Source organism: Poromitra crassiceps, assembly GCF_964638095.1.
Source record: "Poromitra crassiceps genome assembly, chromosome: 3".
NCBI classification, from domain to species: Eukaryota; Metazoa; Chordata; class Actinopteri; order Beryciformes; family Melamphaidae; genus Poromitra; species Poromitra crassiceps.
In genome coordinates, this window is record NC_139625.1 from 26,749,097 (window position 1) to 26,759,930 (window position 10,834).

General features: G+C 41.4%; 2 protein-coding genes across 3 annotated transcripts; one reads left to right on the forward strand and one right to left on the reverse strand.

The window, feature by feature from the left end:
• Positions 1-222: 222 nt before the first annotated feature.
• On the forward strand, positions 223-4,193 carry LOC310773447 (NPC intracellular cholesterol transporter 2-like). The gene is made up of 5 exons (XM_083633331.1): positions 223-345; positions 623-719; positions 2,752-2,859; positions 2,949-3,121; positions 3,524-4,193. The coding sequence occupies exons 2-5, from the start codon at positions 638-640 to the stop codon at positions 3,608-3,610; spliced, it is 450 nt and encodes a 149-aa protein (XP_083489457.1). The 5' UTR covers positions 223-345; positions 623-637; the 3' UTR covers positions 3,611-4,193.
• Positions 4,194-6,154: 1,961 nt separating this feature from the next.
• Positions 6,155-9,255, reverse strand: gskip (gsk3b interacting protein). 2 transcript variants are annotated; one of them, XM_083632457.1, is made up of 3 exons: positions 9,238-9,255; positions 6,474-6,719; positions 6,155-6,390 (listed from the first exon to the last, which is right to left on the reverse strand). In XM_083632457.1, exons 2-3 carry the CDS (start codon positions 6,714-6,716, stop codon positions 6,232-6,234), a joined length of 402 nt encoding a protein of 133 aa, XP_083488583.1. In that variant the 5' UTR covers positions 6,717-6,719; positions 9,238-9,255; the 3' UTR covers positions 6,155-6,231. The 2 variants fall into 2 exon arrangements, with proteins under 2 accessions (XP_083488583.1, XP_083488582.1); XM_083632456.1 differs by having other exon boundaries at positions 9,218-9,254.
• Between the last annotated feature and the right edge of the window lie 1,579 nt (positions 9,256-10,834).

A 10,834-nucleotide genomic window follows, 5' to 3' on the forward strand; every position in this document is an offset into this window, starting at 1 on the left:
TAGGTGATGAAACAAGGCAGAGACGATAATTGGCTAAAGTAGTTGTCTGTCATATAGAAACGCCCATATTGTTAAAATTGATCATTTGATTCGTCATACCGGATGCCAATCATCAGATGTTTTTGCTTGGACCCGATGGGTTGGTTCGATTCACGCAGCACTGTCCGACATACGGGCGGGGCTGTGTTGACGTGACGTCGTAAAATCGGACAGTGGGAGCCGAATCGAACACACCCATTGATAAATGGGCGTCACAGCGGTCTCGTGATACCATGCGTGATACGAGGAAATAAGAAGGGCTGAGCGTGAATCATTGTACTGTACTTCAGAGGAAGCTTTTCAAAGGTAATTTCATATTCCATTAATGTTGTTTGTGGGCTGTTTCGTTTTAATTTAGCACAATATGGAGATTTGAGAAAGTATGGCGGTTAGCTCTATAAGTGTTTGTTGCTAACCAGGGAATGTTTCTTCTGCGTTGTGTTGAACTTTACAATCAATGCTTCGGCATTTGAGAAACAAGAAGTCATATGATTACTGGCTGACTGTTAACGTTAGCTCAGTCGGTTTCCAAAGTTTTATCTTCCAAAGTTTCCAACGTTTTATGGCTGTTTCGTGATTTTAGGTCAGAAACACGAACATGGATTGCCGAACTGGTTTCATCGTCTTGTGCTCCCTGATGGCTTTCACCTGTGCGGATCCAGTGAAATTTATCGACTGTGGTAAGTTTGAAGTATTCCACAAAATGTATCTAGCCTCTGTTCATTTGCACATTAAATCCCTCATATGTATCAGTATTTAGTTGAAATATTTTGAGTGATTGGTAGTTCACTCACTGTACATTTTCAAATATTAGATGATACTCTAAAAATTAGTAAATTTTGATCACTTATGGATAGGGGTGTCACAATATATCGTCCCACGAAATTTCGCGATAGTAAAACGTCACGATATGTATCGTTGAGATGAAATCTCATATCGCAAAAAAAAAAAAAAAAAAAAAACTTTTTTTTTTTTTTTTTTTTTTTTTAAATAGACTAAGAAACGTCTTTGTTTGTTGAAGTTCAATGTGTGGAAAGTAGTTCAGTTGAACAAGTCTCTGAAGAGACACATGAGAAGTTATACAGGAGAGAAACCATTCAATTGAGTTTCTGGCAAAACTGTTTACTTGACAGGAAAAACTGAAGATGCATAAAAAATAGACTAAGAAAAGTCTTGTTGTTTGAGTTTGAAGAAAAACTGAAGATGCATAATGAGAATTTATACTGCTGAGAAACCTTTTAGTTCAAAGTAAATCTAAGTGACGGTGTAACTCATTCTATTTCAAGATAAGCCTTATCTCCAATCTCATGTTTTTTCTAGTTGTTATTGTAATAACAATTTCCCACAACAGCATGTTTTGTATTTGTGCATTTCAAATAAAATACTACTTTTCCAGTCATATATTGTCATTATTCAAGTTTAAAAAAATATTGTTAAAATCGTATCGTATCGTATCGTTATCGTGAACCCAGTATCGTGATACGTATCGTATCGTGAACTGAGTGTATCGTGACACCCCTACTTATGGATCGTCTGGAAGTAAGGATTAATCCTGATAATTACCATAATGCAGGCCAAATTGCCACAAAACTATGTCAATGAGGCAAGAATATTTTCTAAGTATACAAGATATCCCTACTAGGTGTGTTTTATTGAGGGGGGGGGGGCAGTGGATTGGAGCTCTTGTGTAATGTGGTGTTTCTCTCACTGTTGGAATTGGAATACACTATCACAACTCATCATGTGGTAGCAGTATATCAATAAAGTCTATGCTCTGCACTTAAAAACAACAACAAAACACTCCAAGGCCTATAAAATAACCCTACAGCCGGAGGCAGAACTCACCATCTTTGGCTGCTCTGAGTCCTTTCTGAACTTCCCTACAGCTGTGCAACAATCTCTGACACTGGGGACAACTGTCGCCAAAAGACTCATTCTGAAGGAATGGAAGTCCTCCTTTTCACCTTCTTTTCAGGTGTGGCTGACGGACATTATCTCTGTTATACAGATGGAGAGACTCATGTCTCTGAGAACCAACTCTCTTAAAAGGTTCTCAACTATCTGGGACCCGTTTTTGGCCTACTTTGATGAGGTTAAGAATGACAAGTGACTGAGGTTGGGTGTGACGGATGGCTCGACATCAGTAATGTCATGAGAGCAAGTGAGCCCGCACAGCGGTCGAGCTGCAGGGTGGGTGACTAGGAATTAGCCCACCCTAGGAATTATATAAAAGGGAGCAAGTGGGCACTGTTTGTTTCCATTTTTGTCCCACTGATGATGTCACAATGTCTATGACATCATCAGGGATGTCATCAGTGACATCATTATTGACCAAAATCATCTTATGACATGCCTGATGTCATAGGCATTGTGACATCATCAGTGAGTGATGTCATCAGTGATGCAAAGTTGGCAATTGTGCGCTGTGCAAGCCAATAGAGCAGGTGAGGCTACGCAGCAGCCGAGCTGCAGGGCGGGCGAGCCTAGGAATTGAGCGCTCTCTTACAAACGGATACAGTAAGCACCTTATGCGGCTGGTAGCACCATGTTGTAATGTTAATGATGTACAGTATGTCTATTTTTTTTCCCTTTCTTTCCCTGTGTCTGGGCTTGTTTGTCTTGTTCGTATATTGTTCTATAAAAAATGAAAATAAAATATATAAAAAAAAAACATGGCTTTAAATGATGGCCTTCTCCCATTTTGCTCACCAGGCTCAGCTGTTGGCAAAGTATCAGTGGTTGACATTACCCCGTGTCCTCATCAACCCTGCCAGCTACGCAAAGGACAGTCCTACGGTGTCAATGTGACATTCAGCAGCAGTGAGTTGGCTTTCTCATTATTTATCCCAGCAACAAATAATGTATTTCTGAAGCAGATTGTAACCTTTGGTCCTCTGTGTCTGTTACAGCTGTGGAGAGCAAGACGAGCAAAGCCGTGGTGCACGGAGTCATCGCCGGAGTGCCCATTCCCTTCCCCATCCCCATCGAAGACGGCTGCAAGTCTGGAATCGAGTGTCCCATCCAGAAACAGAAGAGCTACCACTATGTGAATCAACTCCCTGTGAAGACTGAGTATCCTGCTGTAAGTAATGCACGGGGGATATCACGGAAAATACTTTATAAGTAGCATTTCACTTTGGTGTAACCTTTGTCGTCATGTCCCAAAATCATTTGTTTTCAAGAGTCGTTCTGCCCATTTATGGCTTTACAACATTCATTACCTGTATATTCAATCTGCAACAGGGTGTTTCGCCATCTTTTGGTTGTTAAATTAGCCTCTAAAAAAATATGTAAAGTTGGCTTTCTGAAACCTGTAGTTACCCTGGGCTGACTGACATGCTAATTTGTCCTATAGGCTACATCATCTTTGGAAGGGGTGACTTTATGTTTCCTTTCCCCTTTTTGCCTTCTTTCGCTTCCTCTGACTCTTGTAAAGCAATGCATGCATTTATATTTAACTGACCCATGTTCATTTTATTTGTAGATAAAGCTGGTTGTGGAGTGGGAACTGAGAGACGACACCAGCAAAGACCTGTTCTGCATTAAGTTCCCAGTCCAGATTGTGAGCTAATTTCTCAACGTTACCTTCTACACAATGTTTGTTTCTTTGTTTTTTTTAAAGGGATTACAATTTCAGAAGAGGCCTAAAGAATATTGGGAATGTTAAAAGGACTCTATGAAGATCCCACATTTTATTAATTCATCAAATTTGGTTTTAAGGTGTTGCTTTTTCCACTTGTTGACAAGACTTTCAATTGCTGTGCAACCTAGAATTCTGCAGCTGAGGGAATACATACAAATAAAATAAAGGGCTTACTTTTTTACTCAGTGCAATCTGCACAACAGTCGATGATTTAGAAGAGGTGTGGATGTAGAATTATGATAATGAAGAGTTGTGGATGTAAAATGAGGATGATTGTGTGAAAGACCCTGACTTGTGAACTACATTCCACTGCAATGCACTTTTCTGTCTTGTCTTACTTGCTGCTGTGTAGTCAGAAAAGGTATTTGGGACGTACTGTACCTTTTCTTCATTAAAAATTTTGTAACACTTCTTACAGAATGGTACTACCACAACACAAGGAATTTGATTTTGTAAATGAATTTGAATACGGTAGTTAATTCTAATAAAGATCTATAACATCCAAACTATTCACCATTTGTCATTAGAAAAATTATTAAAAAAACTACTTGAGCACTTGGCTACCACTTATGTGTACTTGTCCATCACACATTTGAAAATACAGTAACTTGATTCAGTGCAGTGAGCAGACAGAGACAGGTGTAATGAGAATTTATTGGTCTGAGCAAAGGCCAGCAGCAAGGAATAACGATATAAATGAACATGTTGAGAGAGTTGAGAGTTGACCACGGAAGTCAATTCATGAGCAGGTCACATGTGCAATAAACCAAACTCCGTCTTTAAGCAGCTTTAGGAGTCTGCATTGAATTCTGTGCTTTCTGCCAATGAGCCAAAAGTTTAAAGCCTGGGTCACAACTGGAAAAAAGCAGAACCTCTACAATTGACTTACCCAGGCTAACAATGGGCTACATGCACAACTCCACTACTTCCTGAAATAGACCCTTCTCACGGGGGCCATTTTGTGTCGAAGAGGCAGGATAAACACAGGTGCAAGCACAACACTAATGAGGGTTTCCTTCTTCCATGATTGGAAGTTGGAAACCCTCATTAGTGTTTTGCTTGCACCTGTGTTTATCCTGCCTCTTCGACACAAAATGGCCCCCGTGAGAAGGGTCTATTAGTACAGCTTCTTTATTTCCTGTCATCACTATTGGATGAACTGATTAATGTCAGGTGTGCTGCAGTCACAACAATGATCAGGCACACCTGATTAATCAATTCATCCAATAGTGATGACAGGAAATAAAGAAGCTGTACTAATTTCAGGAAGTAAAGAAGTTGTGCATGTAGCCTATTGACAGCTTCGTGTTACTTTTGCATCAATTTATTTTAATGGTAGCTTGAGATGCAGTGCATGCATGGGACACTAGGGACAGAAAAAAACAAGTCAAAACAACTTCTCATTGTCCATATCTCCAAAGATCTGTACAGTATTAAAACGAGTACGGTAGTTGACAGTGAGTGGGTTTTTGAAAAAAGTGTCAACTGGGTTTATATGACGTCTGAGCTACTTAGAGATGTGAAATTAAAACCACAAATACTTTTACTGCCTCCTTCCTTCAGTACAAAATAAAGTAAAATGAGTAGCATAAGTTAATGAGCTTTTGTACTTTTCCTAACCAAAGGTCAGTCATTAAGGCAGTTGATATGTGGAAAGAATATAGAGTAGTGGGTTTGACAATACACCTACAAAATAAACTATTCTCCTTTGGCTATTTGAATGAGACTCCTGCTGATCACTACATGTTAATATCAGCAGTTAGAGAGAGCATATTGGTCTTAATGTCACAGCTTTAGTGCAATCAGCAGAGCAGAGGGATTCTTGGCTGCTTCTTACTCAGGTCATTTTAATTAGTACAAAAGGTGCAGTGTTATAAAACAATGTGTAGTCACAAATTGGTAACATTAGGGAAGCTGGAATATTTTTCCAAAGTTAAAACAAAAGTCAATATAACAATGATGCAGCAGCTCCCACACAGCCAATCCCTAGCAATCCAACTAAAACAACTGACATGAAATCTCACAGGGAAATGAAAACCGGAAGGGAACGAGGGCAACACACCACTTAAGGCCTTGATATACTTCTGCGCCGCGGTTGGCGAGCCTGCCGGTGCAGCCTGCGTGCAGCTCCTCGAAAATGTGACTCGACGCGAACAGCGCGAGTATAATATAATATAGACGGGGAGATAACAGGAGAGAGTGAAAGATATCACCAAGTAAATGCACTACATTCTCTCCTTGGGCTAACTTCTAGTCATTGAAATCGTAGTGAAATCCCACAATTTACTCATTTTGCTGGGGGCTCCCCTGCGACCCCTCATCAAGCTGACGTTCGAGTGTATAGGACCAGCTGCCGCCAGCAAGGCTCCAAGTCGAGGCGAACGCAGAAGTATATTTCAGCCATTACTGCAGTGGTAGAAAGGCAGGTGGACATCAGGCAGAGGATATAATATTTGACCAGACTAGGTTATTATTGACTCATCCAAATAAAACCACATCATCAACCTCTATTTCACTTATACAACTTGTGTAGCAACTTTTTTTTTTTTTCAGTGTCCATTTTGCTTGAGCCTCTCCAGCCGCTGCAGCAAGGCATTCCCAAAGGCTTCTCTGTAACCTGGACTCAGCATGTCCAGAAGTGAGTAAACAGTCTCATGATACTGGGTGCTCAAATCCTCGTCCACTTGATCAAAAGCATAGCCCACCACCTGTCAGGGCAGAAAAGAGTGATTATTGCAGGGCGACGGGTGCAAATGTACTAAAAAAAAAGACCCCTCTGTGTGCGTCTTACCCTCAGTCCTGCCTCGGTGAGCTCCAGACAGTAGCGATTGCCCTCCCTGGTCTCCACGTTTATGTAGGCCACGTCCAGTGCACTGTTGAGACTGTGCGACACAAACATTTCAGCAACAGCAAAGAGTACGTCATTGACCACCGCTTCCGCCTCCAATCTCATGTCCTTGACGTCGCCAAGCTCGACACAGTCTTCATCAAATGAGGAGACCATCGAGTCCTCGGGCTGGCAGTCTATCTCCATCCCCTGCAACACAGAGCAGCCGCAATGTTACAGTCACCGGGAGTTACTCACTGCTAGCCTAGAAGCTGCCATGTGCTATCATTGACAGTTAATATAATGTGCTATTAAAACAACTGGCTGACGGCCTGACGCTCACAGTGATAGAGGTTCTCCATCTGCACAATGACTGAGTTGACTTGGAAAACACTGTAGTTCACTGGGATCATGTTGGAACAAGCTGCTGTCTGCTGTCACTTGAACCCACACAGACTCCACTTTACCATCCATCACACCAGCACTGCTGTCAAGTATTTATCTTCAGTCTCTGTTGTAGTCAAGTCACTATATCTCTCTGTTGTAGTCAAGTCACTATATCTCTCTGTTGTAGTCAAGTCACTATATCTCTCTGTTGTAGTCAAGTCACTATATCTCTCTGTTGTAGTCAAGTCACTATATCTCTCTGTTGTAGTCAAGTCACTATATCTCTGTTGTAGTCAAGTCACTATACAGTATCTCTCTGTTGTAGTCAAGTCACTATATCTCTCTGTTGTAGTCAAGTCACTATATCTCTCTGTTGTAGTCAAGTCACTATATCTCGAGTCCAAATTGAGTCTCGAGTCCCCGGTGTTCAAGTCCAAGTCACCAAAAAATAGTCTGAGTCGAGTCCGAGTCCAGAGTTACTGAACACGAGTGTGGATCCACATGTCAGTGCCGGTGCCACACGTCTGCCCATGCTCAAAATTTTATAATGTCATGATATTAATATAGCTATGAATAGCTTATGCCAAATTATTAGGGCCTATTACAAAAAAAAAAAAAAAAATGTCTTTATCAATTAACAAGTTCAAGTCCTCGTCTCCAACTTTCAAGTCTGAATGCATGAATGTTCGAGTCCAAATCCGAGTCATCGGTGCTCAAGTCCAAGTCGAATCACGAGTCCTGAAAATGTGTCCAGGACTCAGACTACGACTACAACACTGTCTTCAGTATTGTGATAGTGGTAGAGATGAGTATATCAGAGTATGTTTTAAATAGTTATTATACAACGTATAATGGGGGCGGGGTAGGATAGTGTCTGTGGGCTAATGTCCATGTAAAAGTCCTTCAAGTGATATATAATGGGAGGATAGTGTCCATGGGATAATGTCCATGGGGGGACCCCAGGCGTTGCAGAGCCGGTTGTGCTCAGGGGGCATTGGGGGGAGGGAGTGACAAAGTCCTGATTTGTGGAGCTTTCGGGTCTCATTGAAGAGGTAGATGGCAGTTGGGTAGAAGCTGTTTCTGGGACAAGAGATTCTAGTACTGTATATACATCTACGTCTGGATCTGGAAGACAACTCTTGAAAAGTGGTTAACGCCCGCCCCCAAGACAAAAAAAGAGGCGTGACAGACATGAATTGACCTTGTGGACCTTGTCGGCGTAACTTGCGTTACAGCCCAGCCAATCAGATTTGGGCACAGGCTTTCTGATGGCGGAACGTGAGACTATTCTGGTACTGCCACACATCAGTCTACTGCCATGGAGGAGGGCCCAGAAGAGTTTATGTCCTAGGTGGGCGGGGTCAGCCATCATTTTCTGAGACGCTTTAGCATCCTGGCATCTTTTGGCTTCTGCAGTGATCCCTTTTCACGTCTCAGGCATGCCATTGGCTGCATGTGCTTTTGGGCATGATCCCTTCTTCATACAACCACTGAGGCTCATAAATCCTTATTTAACCCGTCTCCTTCACTTCAACTTTACCCATCTGAAGTGGATTAAACAGGTGGAAACCATAAACGATCTTAGCTTTCACCTGGATTGTTGGCCAGTCAATTTGAGCAAGTATTCCAAATAGTTTGTACACTCATGGTTGGTAGTCTGGTCATATGATCATACACACAATCCAGACTATTTCATTTCCCACCCAAATTGACCCATTTTGTCTCTAAAAGGTAGGAAGTAACACTGGTGCAAGCAAAACATGAATGAGGGTTTCCAATCCATCGTTTAGCTAACCCAATGCCAGGGCCCTCGTTAATGTTCTGCTTGCACCGGTTACTTCCTGCATTTTAGACACAAAATGGGTGAATTTGGTGGGGGCAGTGAAAAAGGCTAACGCCTCAATTTCTACTATTAAAAAAACGTTGTTACATTACATCACACAGCGACATCTTGAGACCGTTCTCTCAAGCTTTAACGTTACTTAGCTTACTGTAAAGCCAGCTGATGGAAAATGGTCTGCTATCATTGCAAACACAACCTATTCTTACACAGATTTTGCATCCGTGCGTAAAGAGTTTCCCCAATCATTAATGTTAGCTAAGCTAAGTTAGCTGGTAAACACTCCGAATCAATTCAGAGAAGCTATTGCAATGGTAACAATATTAGCAAACAAAGCGGCGTCTAGGCCATACACGTATTTTATTCACCTGATTTATATTTCTGACATAAGTCATGTATTAACATGTATTATTGAGGACAATAGTCAAATATTTAATTACGTGTTGTTAAAAATGATCATAAATGTGGTTTTCTAACTTACTGCGCTCATTTTTCTCTCACCTCCTTGCTGGTGTGTACTTCCGGCTTCTGAATCCTGCCCACCCCACGTGCTCTCTGTGGAGAAGGTTGAGTCAAACTGAACACAACTCGAGATTGAACTGATTGAACAAGATCACGATTGTGGTGCTACGGCGAGTACGTACATGGCGCACTCGTTCTCTTTTATGGTTTTATGCTGTTTTATGCACTTAGTGTCTAAATTACGTTCTAAACAAGTGAACAGCAATATCCGCCATGTTATGACATCATTGTCCAATCCTTGTTAGCCCACCCCAGTGTGCAGGTTGGTGCGGAGTCATGAAAGTGTTTGTAAACAACTCAGACAGAAGGTAAGAGCTGAAGTAAACCCTTCAACTCTGCTAACTACGCTAAATGATACGTGTGTCACACATAGCATTTGTGTAGCTGTGTATTGTTTGTTAGCTAATATACATCCAACGGATAACCTAACTTAACAACTGTAACGTTAGGCATTTTAGGTTAGCCAGCTAGTTAGCATGCTAGCCGCCTCTACAGCTAGCCTGCTAGGCAAACCATGGCAATAGAAAGCTAACGTTTGTTCCCGGTTGGTTCACTGCCGACTGGCGAAAGACAGGCAAGTGGGTGGTTGATGGGGTGATTATCTGACTGTAGCGAGCGGCGCTAGCCGCAACTTGCTAGTTTAGCTTGCCATGCCTTTGTCTTCTTTCCAGTCAAAACAGAACTCCCGTCTCTTGACTTTAATGACAGCTGTGGCTAGCGTTAGGCTAATGCCATTAGAGAACATAACATACAATAGATAATGATCAACGCTAGCTAATTAGTTTGTGGCACGCTAATGGATATTTCGCATTAGTGCGTTTGGCTATCTGACACCAGCGGCTCTTGAATTGTGAAGGCAATAAGCGTGTTGTAAACAACTCTCCCCAATGGTGTTGTAAATTATGTCCAAGAGGTATTTGAAACTGACACACTGAAGGGCCAGAATTCCATAACTACTAGAACCGGAATAAGCCTTATTAATCGGTCATTTTGACGGCTAGATTCCAAACTCTATAACCTCTCATGATAAATATCAATTGAGAGATTAATGCATTTAAAATGTGAACGTCTGTTCGTGTGTTTTGTTTGTGCACTGTTCAGAAAATTTTAAAATAAAATATTGAAAAATATGCTGCTGGTTCCTGAAAGTGTATTTTCATTTAAAATAGTTATTATTATGAATAACACAAAAGGCAAGTCATTCTAGTGTTAACTATTGCATGATTCACAAATAGAAGTTGTTGGCTCTGGCTGTGTCAGTGAGATGAGATTTTGTGATGTCTCAAATTACAAAGGGGGGGCAAGTTAACATGTGTGTTTATTTTCTGTAGGTGCAGCAAACTGGAGTCGGACAAATTCCCACACACATCCCTAAGTGTCAGCACATCCTCTGAGGTGTCCCTAATTGTGGGATATGAAGGATGTTTGAATTCACCTTTTCTTGACTTCTTTAAGTCGACGGGATGACAGAACAGTACAACCAGTAATCCATTTATAGCTCTCTGCTTAGCTATAGTATATGTGGCCCAGAGCTTCAAGATCCCTTTAGTTCCCTGGGTACCCTCATTCAGTCAAG

Coding starts and splice junctions, on each gene's coding strand:
- LOC310773447 (XM_083633331.1), top strand. CDS start 638: ATGGATTGCCGAACTGGTTTCATCGTCTTGTGCTCCCTGATGGCTTTC. Junction 720..2,751: donor AGTGAAATTTATCGACTGTG/GTAAGTTTGAAG, acceptor TTTGCTCACCAG/GCTCAGCTGTTGGCAAAGTA. Junction 2,860..2,948: donor CAATGTGACATTCAGCAGCA/GTGAGTTGGCTT, acceptor TGTCTGTTACAG/CTGTGGAGAGCAAGACGAGC.
- gskip (XM_083632456.1), bottom strand. Junction 6,391..6,473: donor TCACCGAGGCAGGACTGAGG/GTAAGACGCACA, acceptor CTGCCCTGACAG/GTGGTGGGCTATGCTTTTGA.